Source organism: Falco rusticolus, chromosome 4 (assembly GCF_015220075.1).
Source record: "Falco rusticolus isolate bFalRus1 chromosome 4, bFalRus1.pri, whole genome shotgun sequence".
Taxonomy (NCBI): Eukaryota; Metazoa; Chordata; class Aves; order Falconiformes; family Falconidae; genus Falco; species Falco rusticolus.
In genome coordinates this window covers 36,493,628-36,516,564 of record NC_051190.1, presented here as the reverse complement: position 1 = coordinate 36,516,564, position 22,937 = coordinate 36,493,628, and the positions used below count along the sequence as shown (strand labels likewise).

General features: G+C 42.8%; 2 protein-coding genes and 1 long non-coding RNA gene across 12 annotated transcripts in view; 2 read left to right on the top strand and 1 right to left on the bottom strand.

Moving 5' to 3' along the window:
* IFT140 (intraflagellar transport 140) overlaps positions 1–22,937 on the bottom strand; it is an 85,904-nt gene that overhangs the window by 1,090 nt on the left and 61,877 nt on the right. For 5 of the 10 annotated variants that reach the window (XM_037384001.1, XM_037384003.1, XM_037384002.1 and 2 more), the window contains 11 exons: positions 13,269–13,352; positions 7,957–8,134; positions 5,086–5,276; positions 3,931–4,026; positions 3,449–3,581; positions 3,214–3,357; positions 2,672–2,800; positions 2,274–2,456; positions 1,164–1,370; positions 486–946; positions 6–148 (listed from right to left, as the gene is read on the bottom strand). In XM_037384001.1, coding sequence (XP_037239898.1) covers positions 6–148; positions 486–946; positions 1,164–1,370; positions 2,274–2,456; positions 2,672–2,800; positions 3,214–3,357; positions 3,449–3,581; positions 3,931–4,026; positions 5,086–5,276; positions 7,957–8,134; positions 13,269–13,352 — 1,949 coding nt within the window. The remainder of the gene's footprint in view (positions 1–5; positions 149–485; positions 947–1,163; positions 1,371–2,273; positions 2,457–2,671; positions 2,801–3,213; positions 3,358–3,448; positions 3,582–3,930; positions 4,027–5,085; positions 5,277–7,956; positions 8,135–13,268; positions 13,353–22,937) is intronic. The other 5 variants (XM_037384009.1, XM_037384008.1, XM_037384006.1 and 2 more) reach the window with 3 other exon arrangements.
* Positions 772–1,742, top strand: LOC119146420. The gene is made up of 2 exons (XR_005103735.1): positions 772–847; positions 1,254–1,742. It is a non-coding gene; the product is annotated as an uncharacterized LOC119146420 (long non-coding RNA).
* TMEM204 (transmembrane protein 204) overlaps positions 17,556–22,937 on the top strand; it is a 29,627-nt gene continuing 24,245 nt past the window's right edge. The window contains exon 1 of the mRNA XM_037384023.1: positions 17,556–18,642. Within this exon, the coding sequence (XP_037239920.1) occupies positions 18,363–18,642 (280 nt within the window). The 5' untranslated portion in view covers positions 17,556–18,362. The remainder of the gene's footprint in view (positions 18,643–22,937) is intronic.

Genomic DNA, 22,937 nt, shown 5'->3' with positions numbered 1-22,937 from the left:
ACTTACCATGTGGAATTCCTCCACTTGTACATAGTGTTCGACCAGAAATCCCAAGATGTGGCCGAGATGGATGGCACTGTCAAAATCTTGCTCGGCTAGGAGAAGTTCACACTGTCTCACTGCTTCTTCGGGATCTTCGGCGTAAACTCTAGTATAAAGAGCCAAAGGAAACGACTCAGGCTGGGGGAGGGCATTCAGCCTGTCATGTGAAGACCAGGGAAGGTTGGTGGGTTTGGGTTTTTTACTGTGTTCTCTTTCATAATCACCTTTCTGGCTACACTTTCCTTGGTCAATACACTTGCTTGTATTTCAGGCTGCCTTTTATTGTCGACATTGAAGTGTCAACAGCACTTTTAAAATTAAAAATCACATAATGGTTTCCCTGTAACAGCAGCTTTTAGAAGTGAGTCTGCAAATTATTTATTAAACTGTAGGTAGTAGTAGAGCTTTTCTTGTATGACAGCTCTGGCATTACTGCAACTCACCTCCGAGCATGGATGAATCGCTTAATCAGGGTCATCTTGCTTTGCAAATGTGCTAGTTTGCTTTCCTGTTCCAGAGGGCTTCTAGTCTTTGCTTTTGAAAGGCACTTGTATGCTTCTGTCAGTGCTCCTTGTGCTTTCTCATAGTTCTGATACTCATCAATTTCTACCTGCAAGAGGAGAAGAGTTGACCGCCTTGCTGTCTGGCTAGCAAACCAAACACCTTCAGCAGTCACAGGAGGGGGAAGTACCTGAGCACATGCATCATAGAAACCTGCCAGAAGGTCCAGGGCCCGCGCTTTAGTATAGAAGCTAATGATGTTCTTCATAATCTCTGGGTCCTTACGCCAGTCCAGCGATTGGAGGTAGTTGGCTGCCATGATATAAATCTCTCTCTGTCTGGAAACTCCCGCAAAGAAGATAATTTTCTCGGTATCTCCAGATTTCAGCAGTGCCCTCATAGCCTAGCAATGGAAAGGGGGGCATGGGGGAAGAGGGGGGGAAAATATCATTGTGAAGGCAAAACCATAAACTATGCTAAGATAGCTAGGCAGCCCCATCTGGATAGTCTGCTGTATGAAGTCTTTTCCAAGTTATACTTCTCAAAACAAGGGTTTTGAGAAATCTTAGGAAGGTAATAGGCTCAGCCTCTTCAGCTTTTTTTTCTGTTTCCAGGCTGACCTTTAGCTTGTTTCCTGCTTGTGTGTATTTCTTGGTCGCCATGTGGTAATTGCCTTGTCTCATGCAGCAATCGGCGATTTGCTCCAACAGCTCTCTCCGGGACTCCTCAGAGAGGTCCTGGGACTCCTTGGAGACCGTCATCTTCTCGGCCATCTCCTCTGTGATGGTCAGGTTCTGCTTCAGGCAGAGCTGCAGAGCTTCGTGGTACTACAGGAAGTGAGAAAGCTATGAGATGTTGCTAACACCACAGTGGTACTTCACATTGCGGGTGGTGTAACCTACAGAAATGAGCTACATGAAGGCACGGATGCTGACAGCTGTGGGTGCTCCGGCTAGAGCACTGCTGTGCAGTTAAGCATCCTGACATCAACTCCTGCTCAAGTCCATGCTGTCACATTTTGTTCACATTTGTTCTCCCATGAAGGCCATTGATTCTCATCTGCTTTCTCAGGGGACACTAACGTGGCACTAAAGATTCATCCATTTTGTCTCTTTGAACGTGACATTCTCTGATTTATTAGGTGTGACTACATTAAGGTTTTCAGCAAATACAAACAAAATAAATACAGGCATTTGAAAGATTTTGTTAAATGTTTTGCTTCTTTCCATATGAGAACAAATTAGGAGAGTAGGATATACAATAGCTTTTAGCCCAGCAAAGGGCTACTCTACCCTTGCAAATCACAGAAGAAAGAGACAGACATAAGAGCTCATTAAAGAGGAGAGGGTCTAGGACTGCTCTGCTGCCCGGTGTTTCGGTAAGGCTGAGTTGCTAGCACAATAATGAGGGTGTGGTAGAAGCACGAAAAACATTTAGGTAAGAAAATAAGTGCCTTAACTACATTGGTGGTATGACAAAAGGGACAGCACTGGTTTTTTTGACTTGACGATGTTATAATTTCCCTGTCTCCCAATACATTAGTTTTGCAGGTTTTAAGCCAGAAATAAGACTAAAAATCAGGAATCCATTTCTAGAGGTAAGCTAGTGAGCTGCCACCCCACGAGTCATTGGCACGAGAAGAAACTTTAAACCTTCTAAATGTCTCCACATAACTGTTTACCAACAAAGATAAATGTGTGTGCATGCACTTTTTTTAACGCACAGCTTACCTTTTTGGCTGTTAGCAGCAACTCCATTGCCTTCTTGTACTGAGCATGTTCAATAAAAAAATCCGAACAGCGCGCTAGCAGAGCTGGGTCTGATTTCTCATCCAGGTCTTCAGCAATTAGCTGCAGGGCCCCAAACTGCTGCGTGGCAAAGGCTAGCTCCAGTGCTTTGGAGAAATGTCCTGCCTGCAAAATTAAAAACAAGTCTTCAAAGACTAGAATAAGCACTGAAGAATCAGTTTACAGGATACCCTAGAGCAGAGTAATAAAGCATTACTCACCATGAAGAAATTACTAATAAACAGTACATACAGTAAAAACTGCAGTTGGTTTAACGTGCCTCTGCTGTAGGAACCGCTTCAGTTTGAAGTTTGGTAATTTTTTAGTAAGAAGACATTTACCTTGTGGTATAACATGACGGCTCTGTCCATCTGCTCCCCCTTTTCCTCATAATAGCGTGCTGCCTCTATCATGTCTTCTGGAGAGCTCAGAAGAGCCAGGTTCATCAGCTGATCATCTAAATTGTTCTCCTGTTCAAAAGGAAAGATCTGGCTTTAGGTATGCAGCAAACAGATTTCATAATTCTGTATTCTGGCAAGCCTACAGCTTTATACTGTCACGTAGCAGTCCATCAACCCCCTTCTGTGTAAAACCTATACCAACCCAAGAAACTCTGAGCTGCAATGGTCATCATTTGTTTCAGGCAGTTTTCTGTTGAGATACAGAAGAAAGTAATGGCCCATACCACCAAGCCTTTATCGATGCGTCTTTTGTAGACAATACAGGCAGAAACCAGGAGCATCTTCACAGTGGGCTGTACATCAGCAAGCAGTGCCTCACCAGAGAGAACGGGCATGAACGACTTGGACCGCTTTCATTCTGTACACTGCCCAAGGACAGAACCCTGCATTGCTTTTGGAGCTAGACGTGCCTCTTCGCATACCTTACACAGGCGGATGGCGTTGTTAAACGCCTGGGCCCTGGTGTAGAAGTGCACGGCCTGCTTGATTTCATCCTGACTCTCATACTGGCGGGCCAGGTGATACGATGCTGCCCAGTTCCCTGTTTCATTTGCTATTTCAGCAGCCTGGAAAGGAAAACATGTAGCTTTACTTTGTGCCCATATTCATCCCAGGAATGAGAACTTTCTGGAAGCAGATAGGAGCAGGCTGCCTTACCTTCTGAATGTCGCCCTGAAAGCAGTGGACACGGACTAGGGAAAAATAATCCTGAGCCAGTGCGTAGTATTTTAGTGCAGATTCCATTTCAGATTGGCTCTCCAGATACTGTGCCCACCATTTCCACAGGCTCCTAGAAAAGCAACAACATTAACTGCAGTAACAAGAATTGCCAGACTGCATTTTTCACTCCTGGAGATCTCGAACTCAAGACTAGATATATTTTTTTAGAATGTAGACAAAGCTTTACCTCAGCTCACGGGTGACATTCAAATGTCTGCACTATAAGGGGAGGCCAGCCTAGATACCTAATGTGGCAGTTCTTGAGGGTGATGTAGTATAACCCTGAAAAAGCTGTAGGAGGATCAGAATAGATAAGACAGGGGTTGAACTTGTGGCTGAGAGGATTCATACTCGCCCTTCCCTGCTCTCTTTCAGACCTGAAAGTCCCATTTGGGAGAAGGAACAAGCATAGCACTGACTTGTCTTTCATCTTGTTGACGTAGTTCTCCAAGGCCTGTAAGTCTTCAGTGAGCATTCGGGGTACCTCGAACCTGTGCGTGTCTGACTTCTCATAGCTGTAGAGAAGACAAAGGTGTAAGATTGTGAAATGACTACCTTTGTATTAGCTCGCTTCCTGTGTAAAAAATGCATTTAATGTTGTTTGACAGCCACAGAGTGACGACACTGGTAACACTGCTTCATTTGTATTATTAAAAGTTCACTGTAAGACCAGCTGCAGTCTGCCAGCACCATCAACACTAAAAAGTTCAACAGTCCTGCAGGGACCTAGAATCAGGGAGGTAATAAGATCACAGGAGAGTAAATACTTCAAGTGCCACTGATGGCCCAACGAAATACCCCAGGAAGCTCCCCAAACATCAAGCACATCCCTGTGCAACTGGCTGAAAAGATCACAAAAGCCCTGGGCTCCTCATGTCACCTCGTCCTCCTGCCATCTGCTGCAACTGCAGCCTCTTTTCCACGATAAGATCACTGCACTTACACCACCAGCTACTGCTGGAGTCTCTCCTCACCTCCCTGCCCACCTTGATCTCATCTCACGTATCGGTCCAATCACATCAGAGCTCTACTTTGACTCTGAACAGAAGTGACCTTACACGTTGTTATATTGTGAGACTTCATATGCTAAAACTCATACAAGAACAGGATTTCAAAAAAGAAATACAACACATTCAAAATCACCTCCCCTAACTTCTCTAGGGACACATCCCAGTCACAGGAGAGGACCAGGCACCAGGAACACCCAAGTCATGACTAAATTCTGCTACAAAAATTGTGGGGGGGACTCTCAGAAGTAAAGAAGTGGGTTTGGTCAGGGGAAAAGGAAAACAGGGAAGTGGTCTTCCAGAGACAAGCACAGGATTGGATATTAGTGGGGTTCAACTACTGGCCCCAACAAGACAATCTTTCCGATGCTAAGCTTTATTAGCCTGGGAGGGTGCTGGGAAGTTTGTTGTAATGATGCTTTCACTCCAGGAGATAAAAAGCACCAGAAACAGGAAAAGACTTTAAATAATGATTACTGGTCATCGTCAGACATCCTCCTTAGCCTGCCTTCAGTCTTCACAGGGGAACAACCCCACATTCCCTGGGGGCCACGGGCTGGTGCTTACTGGGCGAGTGCAAGACTGTGCTCTCCGGTTGCCTCCAGGTGCTTAGCGTAGTTGTAGTAGGTGGTGCGAAGGTGAACCCGATCGTGAGCTTCAGCTGTTTCGATGGCTTTCTGCCACTGGTTTGAAGCTTGATAGAACTTGTTCAGGAGGTCATAGCGTTTGCAAGCCTTGTACAGTCGCTCTGCATCCTCCTGCAAGGACAGCATACAAACAGTGTTAGCTCCAACCGGCGTTTCATAGGTGTCATTCACAACAGACACCGCACTTCAAAGTAGTTTGTTAGTGCAGGTCATTGCAATGCAATCAAATTAACAATAATTCAGGCGGGAGGTTTAACCAACTAAATACACGTAGCCTAGAATAGCACATTACTGTGAAACAGGATGTTTATGTGAAAACAAGGAAAGCGCTCAGATCCTGGCATTTACTGTACAGTATCAACTTGGGGGTGACATGAGCAAGCCATCAACAATTAAACGCTGTCATCGGGAGCATAAATCATTTCAGAAAGGGGAGGTGTGCTCATGAGGGGCTACAGTTAACAGCCACACTGTCTACTCAGAGCTAAGGTCCAGGCAAATGGTCCTAGGCACTAGGGGGCTTGGCAAGAAGGCATTACACGGCAGGGGACCCCCTGCGACCTCCAAGCAGGTCTCAGAGGTAGCAATGCTGTTCATGAACAACTCGGATCCATTCCTGGGAATAAATGCCATTAATTTAAGGCAGAATTAGAACAGGAGGAGTTTGCCGATGCTGATGCAAGGGTGAGCAAATTTGGAACGATTATTTTTACTCTTCGAGAGGTACTCCTGTGGAAGGAGCATTTTCCTGCTCCACCCAACTGCTGTCCAGCTGTACACTATATTTAGTAAATTGAGATTATCTGTCCAAGACAGAACAGTTTCTGTCTCCTACTGTTTCAAATTCAAAAAAGCATAGAAAGTAGAGAAGGAAGATGCCTGCACTATGATTCTGTATGAGATGAAAAAAAGCAACAGAAGTGCATTCGTTTTGCTACAGCTGCCCTCCACCTCTAAATAGATCTAAATATCCAAAGGGAGTCCTGGCACTTTTCAGCCTCAGCTTTCTCTGCCAGGAAGGTTTTCCAAACATTTAGTTTGAATTCTCCTTTTCTTCTTCACTTTAACTCAGAGTAGTTACTCTCTCTATTCAGCATTTATACTCTTATAGATAAATATACTCTCATTTATTGTTGTAGATTGCTAAACACCTTTTACAGTCAAATTCTAATTATTCAGCTATCTTAAAGATTTCCTCGTCTGTGAAATCTTTCCAAGAGCTTAACAATTTGCACTGATTTTCTCTGAACTTCTTCCAGTTCATCAACATTTTTTTTCTGGTAATGAGATACTTGAGAGTGGAAATCAATGTTCCAGCTGTAGCTGCAACAAATAGAAATTATCAAATCAAAGTCCCAGGATATTGTGTCTCTTCAAATGCAGCCCCAAACAGATTTTTGCCGTCATAGCACCTTGCCATTTTTTATCTAATTCATGATTTCCTGTGACCTGTGGGGTATTTAATCGATTATCCTTTTCCAGTTTTTTTCCCTCTTACAGATCATACGCCTGGATCTTTTACGGTTCCCAAACTAGAAATTTCTGCTTTTCTTGAAGACCATTAATGAAGACATTAAATAAAGGCAAACCCAGTGGAACACATGCTCTTATCACTCATCTAACTCAACAGTGCTCTGGTCAGTGTTCAACCCACATGATAACGTTGGTCTGAAACCCATTTTAGATCTCAGTTCTATTGGTAATCAAGGCAGGAGGGTTCAGACTACAACAAAGACACAGGGGAAAGACAAATCTCCATTTTGCTGTGTATTAACTGCCAGGTTGGGCTCCAAATGCAGGAACAAAGGACAGTCACCCTGTGCACCAGACTGTGGGGAGGACAGCCTGACCGTGTCCTCTGGCTGTGCTGCATCCAGGCAAGTTACTGCTCACATGATGGAAGAAGCCAGGATGGAAATCTGGGCGACTGTAGTACAGCAGATGTCCCTGCGACAGCACAAGCAGCGAATGTGACTTGCCACAGCTCTCCATTCCCACAGGAAACACCAATTTTGCCTAGACTGTTTAAATGCCTTAAGCAAGCCCTTACTCTCTGGCAGAACAGTTTTAGCCTTTCACTCTACAAACAAACACGTCAAAAGGGAACTTGCATTTCCCATACTGGACATTAAAATATGTTTGTTGAAACATTCTAGCTGGAACACTTAAAGTGCACCCTTTTTTTAATCCCGTCAAACACAGAATGATTAAGCTTGGAAGAACTAATCCCCAAGAAAACAGTTTTTCTGTTTAATGTTTCACACATAAACCATCCTTAAAAGATGTTTCCTTCATTCAGCCAGCAGCTTCCTTCACTCAGCAATTTTTCACATGGGAGTAAAACTCCCATATAAATTCTGTACAGCAGTTAAGGAAACAGGCAAATTAATTAGCTATACCCTTAGGCAGCCATGGCTCCTGGTATTCTTATTTCCAGGCATCAGATTCTGCCATTCTCATTCTCATCTACTCTTTTGAGAAACATTAAAAGGGCTTGGGGTAACTGCTGAGCCTCTGGAGTTCAGGGAAAGCCCCTATCAGCGTCACGCAGGAATTGTGCACTGCTGAAGGAGATGCCTATTTCCCCAGGATAAACACTCAACTCTAGGAAAATAATTGCCAAAACTATTCTTCACTGCTCCTTGGAAACCTGGCAATACATTTAACTCCCCCTCCAACCTTTCTGCACCATAACATGTTTTACAAAATTTTAACAAATTGTTAGTTTCTCTTTTTTGTCCCTAGTTAAGCAGGGTGGATATTCTGGGATGCATACAGTCAGCAGGCTTACCAGCATGCCCAGCTGAATGGCCAGCACGGCCACTCTGGCCTCCTGCTCTGGTTCTTGTTCAGCCTCCCTCAATGCCTTGGCTCCTCTTGCGTGACCCATGTTTCCAAGGCAAATTTTGGCCACATCGAGCCTCTGAGTCTTCACGCACATGCGAGCCATGTTCTCCCAGACAGCCTCACTGTGAGAAATGGGAAAGAAGAGGAGAGCTGTTACGGTGTCACCTTTAAGGCTTGGGTACTGAGCAGGTAAGATGCAAGGGAAAAGGAGCATGAAAAAGAAAACCATTAGTATATTGGACACTTGCTGGATGTGACAGAGACTCCAGTTGCTGTGCAAAGATTGGAGAGGAACAGAAATAGGCCTCGGACATAAAGCTCAGTTCTGGAGCTGAATGCCCACAGCCTTAAGGAAATCTGGTTGGCAGGTTTTGTTTTACACCAACGTCTAAACAAAAGCAGTTACGTTTGCACGTGTATAAACATTGATCATGCACCAATCACTGTGCTTCTTGCTGTAGCTGCAACATATAGACATTCACAATTCCCCCACGTCAATGTTCAGATTTCAAAAGAAAAATTATGGGAAAAGTCTTGTACACATAAACCTTACACTCAAACTGTCTTGCATAGTTCAAATATGCAACATCTATTAGGAGCCTAATAGTTGCGCTCAGTAACAGGGAATGATGCGTAGGAAACAACCGAGCAAACTATCATGTTCTAATTTAAAAGTTGCATAAAAAAATGGCACAAAGAAAAACTTTGCAATGCTCAGGATGAGAACTCAGGGCTAAGAGCTTATGCTGAACGTTGCCAAATCCTGTGCCAAGACAAAGGGCAGGGACTAGTTGAGCACCACGCTCCCATGCTGCAACATCAGGTCTCAGCAGGCAGCATTGCTCAACAGGAGAACCATAACACAGTTGACCATTACATGAGGTGACGTGCAAAGGTATTCATAGATTCTGTTTGCATTTGAGGCTCTTCAGAATAAAATGCAATATGTTTGACTAATAGAAACCACACACATTCAAAATATGGGTTTTTTTCAGTGTGTGAACCTCAGCGGAGGTATGGTCCATACAGTTCTCACATACCACCACAACACAAAATAAGTGTCTAGATGATAGAAGAAGAAAACAAAAACAAACAAACAAAAAAAGTTGAATGACACTTCAGCTCCTCCATCTGCAAGCAAATCCCCTTCCAGTTTTCCTATGATTAAAATGTTTTTCTCTTCCCAGTTGCTGTGGGAAAGCCCGGCACAAATAGGGAAAAGTGACTAACCGGGAAGCAGCAAAGCAGATGAGACACAATGTGCTGTCAAACACAAACAATAAAGAAAAGCAAACAAAAAATGCTTTTCCCAAGTTACTTTACAATTACAGCATTTTTTATTTGCAACTACAACTGGAATAATGTTTCCAGGTAGTGATCAATGTATGTGACAAACTTCATTAAGGCCAAACAGTCTAGAGAAAATAAAATAGGATCAGAAGCGATAATTCAGGGGGAAATTTCAGATGTTCTGCTTGTTTAGTAAAGCAAAAATACACGTCTGAATATTTTACTGAATTTCTTACATCTGCATGTCCGTGCTGAATGTGGTTCAAATGCAGCCTCCTCTCATGCTCTGCTCTGACACATCCGAGTCCCCCCCACTGGGAAGCCAAAAGGAACATTGAAACAGAACACAGTAATTTCTGAACTGGAAAGACCTTACACTCAGAAGGATCTAGCGGTGAGGTTTTTGTAAGTCTATGCATTGTCACTCAATATAGAAATGCTGACTTTGTATCAGCAGAAGATGCGATCTTCCTAATTTTTGAAAAATTGGAATTGGCTTCCCTTTTATTCCAGCCACTGCCTGTATCTAGAACTAGAAAGAGCAGGAAAATACCTTTAAAGTACATTTAGGTTGTGTTAGATATGGTCACCTGCTTTGATCAAGGTGCACAGTGAGTTCTGTCATTAGTAAAAGATGCAAAATCTTGGGGTGCATGTGCACGGCTATGCTTCACTGCACACAAGGAAAAGAAATATTTTCCAAAGTCTGTAGCATGCCAGAAGAAGTTGCCAAAAGCCGTTTCACTCTGGGTGAAGGAATGCACGTCTGTGCTGCGATTTGTCAAACTGACTAATGGCAAATTACTGAAAGGAAATCAAAATCTTTATTTTTCAGAGCTTTGACAGCCTGCAATTCTCTCAGTGCAAGAAGATGAGATTTCATGGGCTTGAACAGATAAACAGATGAGAAATCTGATTTAGACTACAGGGAGTGGAAACTTTTGAAAGGAAACAGAACAGTGTGTTTTAAAGTACAAAGTTAAAAGATAACAGTATGCAGAGACACACACCAGGACTTAGAAGATGCTACTCATCATCTATCAGCTGCATTATGCTTTCCTGAATGGCAACAGCTCCTGCCAACTTCAAAACTCGGTGGGAGATGCTGCTGCACGCACAGCCTGCCTGCGGGCCACCTCAGCACCCATGCCAGCCATACACATTGGACCACCCAAATGTACCTCTGCCCTGAGGAGCTGGATCTCTGGCCATCCCACTTCTTTCTCCTCCACTCCAAACTATTTGTAAAACTAATCCAAGGGGCTCCAGCAGCGGGGGTACCACTTGGGTGCAACAAATACAGAGGAAGAAACATCTCCAGTTGATGTACTCTGCATTCAGTTTTACTTTGGCAAGCACTGCCTTCCCGACAGTCCCAGCTGAGCAGGTGGTGAGCACACACCAGAATTCAGCACTGTGGTCAAACCAGACCAAAGATGCTGAACTTGGAAGTGTTCATGGTAGAGCAGTGCTTGCGCAAACTTAACCAGCACAAAGACCAAGAAAGAGGCCAAGAGCAGCACAAGCGGCTATGTGAGCATGTTGCCTCCCTCTGACCATCCCTTCTCCTGCCTCCACCCCCCAGAAGCACTTGAAGGAATGTTTTATCTAATGAACCGGCCCTGCTCTGCACAGAGCAGTTCCCATTCTCCCACTAGAGCTAAGGAGGGCTTTGTTAGCAGCTGCACGGGGGAGAACCCACAGCCAAACCTTCTCCCCTGGTCAATGTGGAGCTGCAGCAGACGCTGGTTCTCTCCCGTGGACATTTCCCTCACAAGAAGGAAACTGCTCTGATAAGGCACATACATGTATTATTTCAATGTTCTTCCTGCAGCAAAATATTGGAAAACTGTTTCTGCTTCGAGAGACCATTCAGTTTTGCATGGCACTCCATATACTGCTGCTAAGGTCTGCAGGTATTTCTGACACAGCAATGTACTATTTGCTGGCAAAGACAGTCTTCATATGCGTATATTATATGCTTATTAATATATTTGTATTTATTAGTTTAATATGTGGTTTATTGTATCTTATTTAAAAACTAGAAAGGTACCAGAGTACTACCAACCTGTGAAGTGCAAAAGATCCAAAGCACTTGACAAAAATTCAATAGCACACACCACAGAAAGTCTCACTGCCTAACACAGGCACAAACTGCACAGCTGTTGACCACCACAGAGCACCGTGACCGAGCCCCCGCTGGGCAACGACACGGACCATGCTAAATCATCACAGCTCCTTTGCAGAAAGACATGGGGACTTTTAGCCAGAATCTCAGTTTTACCTTTACCCGTAAGAGACACCTCCAGCCTCTCCACACCATGGCTGATCAGAAAGAGCAGATACGTTTTATAACAGCAAATTCTTCATCAGAGATTTCCCTTGCAAACTGTTCAGCTCGAGGCACCCAACAGGCTTGCTGGCAGGAGCAGGCAGGCCTGCAGGCAAGGGATGGGTTTAGAGAAGAGAACAATCTGGGAAGCACCAGCAACAGGCTTCCACATTTCTCTGTGTCTCAAGAAGACCAGCCTTGGCCTTGGGATGGCACAACCTCCCTGGCAGGCAGACGCCTCCCGCACCAGAGCAACAGTCCTGCCCATCCGTTTTGCTGTCCCTGAGGAATGCAGGCAAATTAATGTAGGTCTTGTTAAGGACCAAGAAACAGGAGGCACAAAACAGGCTCACTTAAATCCCAGGCAAACCATGGCTTCTCTCTCAATAGTTGTTAGTGTAGCGAGAAAGACAAACTGTCCTTGCATCCTTAAAAGCCAGCAACTCTTCTTTCCAGGTCTGGCCCCACTGTCACATATAAAATACCAAGTAATGTTTTAACCTGCCCCCAGCTCATGCTCTGGGAATTTCCTGTTCTTCCCCTCCTTCTCTTCCTCCTTTTCTCCCCCTGGAAAGCTGCTTGCATCTGTACTTCATCAGACGAAGCTGGAAACTTAATGAAGACCAGACACAGCACCAGCACGAGCAGAGCCATGGGAATACGCTCCCCGAGCACGCCGGGGAGCAACACCTCCCCGTGAAGCACGTGAATAAATGATCTGCTGCTGCACCCCGAACTCCCCAGGCTTCAGGCCGCATCAGTAGTGCTATGGATGAGAAAAGTAAACTTTGATGCCTCTTAAGACCGGACACAAGCTTTACCATGTATTTGATGAAAAAGTTTTTCTTCCTTTATATCCGATGTTTTGCATCTGTTTTTCCATGGAACTATGTTTATAGTATCTAACAGTCTGATTTTACAAACCCTTCTGTTCCTATATATTTTCATCGCCCATTCTGCATGAAAGTGTAGAAAAAAAAAAATCCAGTAAATGGAGTATTATTTAGAATTGCTGGAGAATTATATGTCTGAAGCATCTCACTACAAAATCTCTCTCCCTCTGTTTAATGGGGTATATTTGGAAAATGAACATATGTTCCGTCTCTTGCCTCCAAATAACTTGGTCAGGAGAAAAAAAGGAATCTCTCTTTCCAATTTGGGCCCCAGTTTGTTGAACAGGACCCTGAGCATTCTGCTTTAAAAGACTACTTCATAATGCAAAGGGAAACACCAATATAAGGTACAATATCTATAACACTAATATCAGATACAGTAACACTATTATATATAACTACATATTATTACACCCCTGTAACATTATATGATAGATAGTATATCATAATAATAATACACATTAAGGACATAATAATATTATTTCCCTAATGCATACATCTACCCGGACCAGTGGGTGTCCCCTCGCGCCTCAGGCACAGCCTGGGCTGTCAAAAACGGAAATAAATAAATCCAGCACGGGGGAGAGCATTTGCCAACCCACAAGTGGGGACGAGGAAGCTTCACTTCCCTACGACAAAATAAACTGTATGAGAAATTCAAAGCAGATTCTCAGCAGCTCATCCAACTGGGACCACTGCAGCTGTACCGTCCTGGTGCAAAGCGTTTGCTGGGAGACTCACCCTGAAGTAAACATGACAGGGCTGGCACGGGGCACCCTTCCCAGCCTCCACCCGCTGCCTACGTGCTGCTCGGGGGCGTCTTCACTGGAAAGGAAAAGGATGCGACAAAGCAGGTGCTGCTTCTCAAGGAAAATTAGCAACATCTATTCCTATTTTTCAAATGTTAATACCTTGCCTGGATGTCAGCAACTTAAAAGTTGCACCTTCCACCCCTTTAAAAAAAGCGTTAGCACGTCATCTGGCTTAAATGTACAACAGTGGGTGATTCTGACCAGTTCATTCATTTATGAGCAATTTTACATCAATGTGATTTGGTAGACTGGTCACAGGATAAAAGCATCAGCTGTAGACCATAACGACTAAAGAGGGCTTGGACACAGTCAGAATGAGACAAACTACATGACAACTAAGGTTAGCAGGAATGAAAAGCTGATCATTTAGAAGTACTATGTAAAATTTTGAACACACCTATAAAAATGGACACCGATCTTATCTTCAAACCACTGCAAAATAAATAGTTATAATGTCAAAATTGGTGGCTTACTGTCTGTTCTCTTGTAACCAAGAAAAAACTCAGGACTTGAAAAAATGAAGTTTTATTTGATGTAGCTAGATTATGTTAGATGATTTTAAAACACATTTTTCGGATTCTGGTTATGCCTTTTTAGTGGGAGTAAAAGATAACAAGGAACTAAATAATGCATTAAAAGCTGCAACAATTCAATTAGATTGTTGATAGCTTTAATCATATTAAACGAGTGTTTCTCCAGGAAATGTGTCAGGCATTTTTCATGTATGATCAAAACACTGAAAGCTGTCTAGATGATTCCAAAAAACCTCTTCCCTGGCAGATACAGAATATTTGATAAAGCAATAAAAGCTTTACAGAATAGTATCTATAATATCATATTAAATACATAGCTTTGTCTGTTCCAAACTTGCCCTGATGAAATCAGCACCAGGTTATTGTTCACTGTGAATTTTATCAAACAAAACTCTTGTGTCCTAAGGAATGCAGTAAGTACTGCAATTTAATATACTGCTGCACACTTAACAGTAGAGAAGTGTTCATTAAGGTGATCGATGTTTTTTTTTCTTTTTTAAAGGATCAGAGGGATTCCCAGACTGTTTTGTACTGGAAGTGCAAGATCTCTGAGTGAAGATAGAAAATGTCTGACTGTGAATACACCAACAAGAACCATTTGGTTAAAACTGTAACAAAAATTAACAACTGTGCCCTTTCAGTATGAGGATAGGAAAATTTACCAGATCTTTGCAAAACTTATTTAATTTTGACTTGAAGTGATCTACTTATTTGAGGAATTCCCCAATTTTACATCTTTAAATATTGGTATTAGTTGAATAGAATGATAAAAAGCCATTTGCCTACTAAAAAATAACAGAAAAAAATATTATGCTCCACATAAGCAACTGTAAGCAGAATTTGTTACATAGTAAATAGATAAATTCAGCATGGAAGCAACTATTTATCTGATATAATCTAAATTATTAAGATTCTGAAAGTCTAATTACATTTACATAACTGATTTATCACCCAGAAACACCCAAAATGCTTTATAAGCTGCTCTGCAAATTTGATGGAGTAACTGAACCTACCACTAGAACTACTCTCTAGCATAGAAAAAAAGAGCAAACAGCTACTTCCAGACAAGAACACCCACCAGAAATTTTGCCATGGGAAAAAGTCATCACATGCTTGCTGAATTACTGCAGCCAACAGCAATTACTGCTACCTTGCGCTGCTGCTCAGATACTGTCCGTACTGGTGTGTTACCTGGGTGGGCTGAAGAGCGCTGCACTGTTGTCCTTCCTGCTCTGTAAGCTGCGATCAGGGTTCCCAGAACAAATTCCATCATCGCAAAAACTAAAAGTCTGAAATCGTTTGTGATGCGGCAGTCCCCATCCAGAGAGAGACCACACGGGCTTGAAGCCATGCAGCCTCTTCTGAGATGACCACCCCACCACAGCTAGAAGGACAAAGCACCTGATCTAAGGCCAACTCTGTCACCAGTCCCAGCACCATCTCCTGTGTTTGATGTGGCAGTGAAACGATCTATTTGACTCACCTGCATCTCTTCCCAGCTGCAACTCACTGCATAGCCACCCACACACCTGCAGCCACAACAACAGGCAATTTGGGAGAGAGAATGAGATATTTTTTTTTCCTCTGGGAAAGCTGCCTTAAATGTAAACTCATTGACTCGCACAGATTTGCATATGTAACATGAAGAATTTCTCAAGTATCATAGATCTCAAACCACAAAACTAATGCTGTGATGATCACCTGATGCTGATCACCTGGTGCCTTTGGCACTCAAAGAGAAATATAACTTAGGAAGAATATAATTTATTTTTCATGTTGATGGAATTCAAAAAAGAGGTTGAATATTCTCACACCAAATAACTGGCGTGAAAAGAGGAAGAGATGTGACTATGCTTTAAATTATTAGACTGATTTGTTCAGTCTTTGTGAAATACAATTGCTTTTTTTTCTTTTTTTTTGCATGTAACATGTAAAGAAAGTCTGTGCCCTTCTGAAAATACATACTCAGACTTCAACAAATCACAAAAATCAAAGACAGGAGGGGGCAGAAGCAGGTGTACGATTGGGTAGAAGAGATTTTTCCCTAAAGGTAAATCTCTCCTGACACTATCTGTGTATGAACATCATCTGCCTTGCTGCTCAATCACAGGCTTAAAACAGTAACAAATAATCCTGGCTTATAAAATATGAAAATACAGTTGTTAGGAAATGTCTTTGAAGAATGGCAGACACCAGCGTGTTATTTATACTGAAACTTCTAAAACCAGGGATGTATGGAAACATGACCAATCACAGGAAAAAGGAGGAAAAGATGCCATACCGCTGTCAAAGTACTAAGATGCTCAAAGTTCAATCCATTTAAGGATTAAAAATGAATCAAGTGCACTAAGGAAGGGGTGAGTTCATAACCAGATTTGTACATTCAATTCCAATAGCTGAAAACTAATTATAGGGGCATATGAACTTCACTGAAATATTTTCCGCTCCTCTCCACAAGAAGTCTTAGAAAATAAAACGTTGCCTTTCAAAAAATTTCCAGTTTGTCTATGTGTATTGGGTCAGTATGAACCTGTCGATTAAGGGCCAAATAACTTAGCTAGTAAGATAGAGCTGCTATAAAATCAAAACAGTTTCTCACCTAATTCTATTAATTACACCCCTGTGAACTCTTGTGCCAACATCTCAGGTGCAGGCTGTGCGGTGATGCCGGTACTCCTGCCACGACTTCTCACTACTCCCTCTCCAGGCTCCTGACGGAACGTTACACCTTCATTTCACAATATACTATTTAATACTACACCTTCTACAGTATTTTCTCAGCCTAAAGAATTTTGACAGGCTCAGCTCAGCTCAAGGAAGGGCATAACCACAGCAATAAGACCCCAAGGGGCAGGAGAAGCTGCCAGCCGCAGCAGGACTACATGGAGAGCTGCTCTCTGCAAGCCTCCTCTGGAAACATCCATGTTCAAGGACTGTTGGAAACGTCCTCCAGAACTTTCTTAACCTGTTTATTAGAGCTGCTTTCCTTGCAGCTTTTGCAGCACCAGTGCTGCGGTCCTGGCTTGCTGTGTGGTAGTTGATTCTATACTGGATGGTGAACAGAGGCACTACATTAAGCAACTTGCAGAAGCTTTTCCAGCCTCTGGGCACTGCCGGGAGGTGGCCAGCCTTCTCAGAGGCACTGCACAGCCACCAGCGTTCACAGCAAAGCGGGACGTGAGGCTCGGGGCTGTGCCAACCCAGTTGCAATGCAGCGATTTTCAGCTTCATTCACGTTGTAACCTGCAACTGCCTTTTCAGAGACCCCCAAATTCCTTTGTCTATCAAGTTAAGAATCTCAAGATTTTATATTTCTTATTTATCTGCCATGCTTCCTTCCAGGGTTGCAGAGAGGAAGGGAGACATCGGTGGACGCCCCTCCATTGCTCTTGTCACACTATTCAACATCTAACCCCAATATTGCTTTTCTTTCAGTAAAAAGCATTTCAAAATCCCTCTCCTCAATCCATTTCTGCACACCTGATGCTCCGAGGGTTGAGGCTGGGGAATTCTTTTTTTACTTTTCAAGAGGACGTGTGATTTGCTCCCTGGGCTCCCCTGCGATGTGCAGCCTGGTCCTCGCAGCCCTGCTCTGTGCTGCTGGGAGGGGAGGAGGAGTGAGACGGGGAGGGGAGGAGGTACAACTTTAGAAGTCTCCATAGTCTTTTCCTTTCAGGAAACACATCCTGTTAATGTTTGACTGCTGTGGCAGTGGCTCTGTTTGTTGCAGCCGACTACGCCCTGAGGCTCACCAAAAACAGCCACAAAAACAGCCATTTCCTCTTCGTGGAGAGGTGGGGGGGGCTTTTCCTCACAGCAGTGGCTGTTCTCCCGTCCCTGCACCCACAGCTCGGATCTTCAGAGAGGGACACGATACGGCAGAGCAAACTTCAAGATACACCGAACTTGCAGAGCTCCTCTGGGATGATAGCATTCACCTCCAGATCGGCTTGGCTTTGAGAGAATGACATTTGTCACAGTTTGCGGGATATACTGAAGTTCGCACCCACGAAAAAGGCTTTCAGAGCAGCACTGATTGACTCGGAGGACCCGGCACGCTTAGGACACTGCTGGTGAGCATCTCCACCTCTGCCCCTGCAACAGCCCTGGCTCTCCTGCCTTGAGACTGGAGTCTTTCTGGATTCACCTTGTGTCACAAGGAATGGACCTCCCTATCGTTCAGTTCATCACAGGACTGGCATTACTTATTAAAGTGCAAGAAGGTGGATAAGCCAAAGCTGGGAAGGACCTAAGAAAGCTTCTTTGTGTTCTTATTTTATGGAATTCTCCTACCTACCTCACAAAATTTGCATTTCCTTGATCAGAAACACCTCTGGAATTGACTTTGAGAATGAACGGTGATGTCCTCTAGCCCTTCGTAACATCCAAGCGAAGCTGCCTCTGATTCAAGTCCAATTTCAATGTGCTGCAGCTGATTGAAACCTCGTGTCTTCTGCAAATAGAGACTGGCAGCAAGGTGACAGTCAGATATGACTGTCCAGAAACTGGTAGCCACAGCTGTGTTGGTAGCCCTGGTCTCGCTTATTCTTAACAATGCAGCTGCCTTTACTCCCAACTGGGTATACCAGACCCTGGAGGATGGGCGTAAACGTAGCGTGGGGCTCTGGAAGATGTGCTGGCTGGCAGAGAAGAGCAGAGGAGGTGCAAGCACAAGTGCCAGGCATGGGCAAGGGGAGGAGCGCGAGTGTGAAGCCCTGGGCTGGGGTTCTGAGTCAGCTGGGTTCCAGGAGTCACGCAGCACTGTCAAATGTAAGTTCACTCTCTTGTCTTCTCTGTTTACACTAGGTTACAATTGATATGGTATACCTGGTCCCCAGGAGATTTATAGCCTAATCCCGAAATCACTATGAACCATCTGATTCTAAACATCTCTTAACATTCATCCCCAAACAAATTCATTTGGAAAAATAAGAATAATTATGTCCAACAGTGATGGACTGAACTCCTTCTCCTCCCACCCTAAAAGTAATCTATATAGTGCTGGTTTATACAATGTACAGAACGATACACTTTGAAAAAATAATCTGTGCAATGTTAGCCTAAAGCTTTGAGACATTGGCCGCTCGCTCTTCCCTCTTGGGGTCCTGCTATAAGCATATTCCTTCCTTCTCAATACATTAAACACCAACTGTAGTTGCTCTGAATACCATAAAATTTTTGGAAAAAAAGAAACAAAGTATTTAGATGCCATGCTAAGTTATTTCTCCCTTCTGTCTACTTTTGTTGGAAGTGCCAGGAGCAGAAAAGACAGAAACAGTTTTGGTAAAAACATGTAAAACTGAGACAGGCCTTAATGTATGCAACTATTCTTCTTGGTGAAAAAACACAATTAGTATATTACTTGGGGAGCATGGAAATCATTAAGCAAGGTGGTTTTCTGATTTTGCAAATTCACAGACTCAGGGGATCTGAAGAATGCATATAGCTTAAACTGAGCTAGTTAAAAAATTTTGTATAATGAAACTCTGTAAGCCAATGTTGAGAATTATAAAGCAGAATAATCAAAAAGTGCACCTTATCATATTCACGTTAATGATGTGACCTTGCTCTCATTAAGAAACTAGTGCAGAACTGTGCTTGGAGTACCTGTGGTCATCTCTGACACGACAGCTGTGACCACAGCTAGCTGTGGTTCCAAGAGGTTTGCTCCACGGAAAGCCTCTGCTTCCAGCAGCTGGCTTGGGGGCAGGCAGCCGGGCAAGCTGCTGGGGGGCGAGGGCTGGGAGCAGCAGAGCCTCGGGGGCCGGTCAGTCAGTCAGATCAACTGCATCCTTCAAGGAACTGAATTTAACAGAAGAAACGTCTGTAAGTTCATGCCTTGACAGACAGTAGGATTTCCCAGAGATTTTGACAGTGCTCATACACAGCTCTGATGCTTCTGAAGGACAGTAGCATTACTAATACTAAGTAATTTCAGATAGATTTTTATTCATGGTTTGAAATGCGGAGAAAGAACAAAATGCTCTGCTCCTCCTCAAAGTCTCTTATATCCCTCTGGAGACAAAACCAAACAAATATAAGAGGAATTTCTTTTAAGAAAATGCTTTAATGTGGACCCATTCCCTATCATGTTTTCCAACAAAATTGCGAGGCAATATTTTTTGTACATTTGCTGATATTAAAGCTGCATAAGTCACAAACAAAAAACTTCTAAACCATTATAAAGCCCTAAACCTAACTTCACATTAGTTTTTAACTGAAAGAACTTTTGTAATTACAAACCATTATAAAACAGATTAGACCATTGAAAAAGGTCCTTGATGTGTACCTGCAACTTCATCAGAGGGATCACTGCCCCAATAAATATTTATAAGCCATGTTCTAACTTGAGAAACATGCATACCGTTCCTGAATTTTAAAAGTAGGTGTTCTATATTTAACAGCTAGAATGAGCTCTGGCATATTGAATTTGGCTCCTGCAGCACTCTAAACACACAAACTTTTATTTCTTGCTGTGCACAGGTCAGAAGATGGGAGGTGCTATAAAGACTGGCACAGATGTATCTGTTTCATGGCAAAATTGTATGGGCAGCAATTTCTTATGTCAAATAGAAGATAAATGTGATAGGAAAACATTAAATTTCAAGTTAATAATTATAGTATGATCAAATCCCCAGAAGCATTCTCTGACAAAGCACTCTTAAAAATCCTAATTTAAAGGAGGACTTTAAAGCCCAGTGACTCAATTGGTATAGGAATAAAGCATCCATTCATTATTTAATCTGCAAGCAAATAATAAGCAAAAGGCCAATTCTGAATCTTTATAAAGCATTTAAAAGAAAATCTCATCTCCACAGCTGTGCCATGACAAACTAAGTAGGAAACAAATCTGTTGCACATTTTTAAGACAAATGTTCCCACGGATTGTACACATAGTCAATATGAGCCTGATTCTCCATCCATGTTTTTGTCACATTTGTCTATTTGTCTAATAACAAATCACGTTATTTTAGTAATATGTATGGCAGTCCTCATCTGCCAGCTGCGGATAAATCACAAATATGTGTGTATGTATGTGCATACATATAAAGATAACTTTCTGAACACAGGAATTCCTTCCTCAATAAGAGTTACCCATGTAGTATTTTGGATACCATTTGTAGAACAATAAACACAAAATATGTTCTTGCAATAGCAGTGCAAAAAAGGCCACAATCTTGCAGATATTAAAAAAATATAAACACATACATATTGGGGAGAGAGCGAGTTATTTGTCTCACAGTTCAACAGAAAAACTGTAAATCCTTTGAGAATTTGCTTTTCCATATACTGATGACTTCTGTACAAGTACTATATAAGTAACAGCCAACTAAATGCACTACTATAAGCAGGCTCGCTCACTGGCAGAGGGGAGCACATTCTTAAAACTTATTTTTCACTGACTTTCACTGCCTGCTTTTTCTTCCACTGAAATCATTGGCAAAGCTCCTCTTCAGGGGACATGATAAAGCTGAGGTGGTTTTTCCCCTCATTGCATACACAGCTCAAACAAAACAATTTGCAAGACAAGCAAAATGATTTGCAAGAAAAATTATGGAAGTAGCTCATTGTGTCAGGATTTGCATGAGCTTAAACTACATGAAATTGAAACAAATAATAATTGAAGCTTTGCATATTTCGGGTGAAAGTCACAGTAAATGATCTGTCTAAAGACCGCACAGGGAACGAACAGGAAGAGTCGATATGATAGAGCATGTCTGCCAAAAGCCTCTCTGAAAATGCAAAGTCAAATTCCATACCAAATACCTCTCTGATCCAATTCCCCGCTACCAGGACACCTGTGTGAATTATTTCACTGCAACACAAACCACTGGAGCAAGGGGAAAACTAAGGTATTTTGCATTCAAATCCTGCAACGTAAACACCGCATCAAGGGTATTAAAGTGTCAGTAAAGGACCACTGGTATAAATACCAAGTGACATAAATGACAAGGAGAGATTGCAGATACTGTAGCAGAGAGATTGTAAGAGACAAAAAAAAAGATTAGAAATGGGGGAAAAAAGAAATCCAGGGACAGGAGTAAACGGTATTAAAAAATACTATATGGAAACAAAGCATCTCAATGCGAACTATTTCAGTAAGGCACAACACAAGAAACATGGATTACTTTGGTCCTAGGATAAAACCCCTCAGCTCTGTTCTTCAAGCTCCTGTCCTCACTGCTCCTGGAAGGGGGAGATCTCAGGCCCTTCTATTTGTCTTTATCAGCTTCTTCATTTCTCTTCTCACTGTGCAGTCCTGCACCTTTCTTTCAGCCATCTGTGACGCTGAAAAGCTTCTGTGAGACAGTTCAAATGACCAGCAGCACAGCAAGAAAACAGCCAGGGTTGGAGTAGAAGGTTTGGGGCGGGGATGCGTTTTTTGTGTGGTTATTTTTCTGTTAGATTAAGCAGTGGTAGCAGGAGACCAACAGGTACTGCTTCTAGCACAAGCTGAGTGACGCAAGTGTTAGGACGGGTAAGAATAGCTCCTTTCAGTGGCAGCTAACTATCAGATCTGAAATCTTTGCTTATGCTGAGAATCAGAGCCCAGTTACAAGGACAACTGTCAAAGCTTTTCTAACATGGACAAACCACTAGACGACACAAACTTAAAGGCTTCACCAAGAACTCACGGTACATCCCCTCTTCAAAACACTTTAAGGAAACCTAGCCAGGCAGCCTAACTCTCATCTCAATGAGAGCAAAGGAATTTGCCAAAGGTTATGCAGTTCCAGAGCTGTAGCAAAATTTACAAATTTATGTATTATGTATTAAAAATGTACAAAGATTATTCTTTTGTCTGCATCTCTTAACCCTTCAAAAAAAGACCACATGTAGCAGAAGCATACACTTAGTAAGATCTTGGGTAAGACAGCATGTCTTGAGTACTCAATACTCAGCTTTGTGCCCACTTAATGCATGAGCAGACACAGCATATCGAGCGATGCAGTGTCACACAGGGTCACACAAGCTACCTTGAGTAGCAAGACCACGTAGTTACACCACGAGTGATGCCCTCTCAGAGCAAACCAGACATACACAAAGCCCTTGTTACCTACATC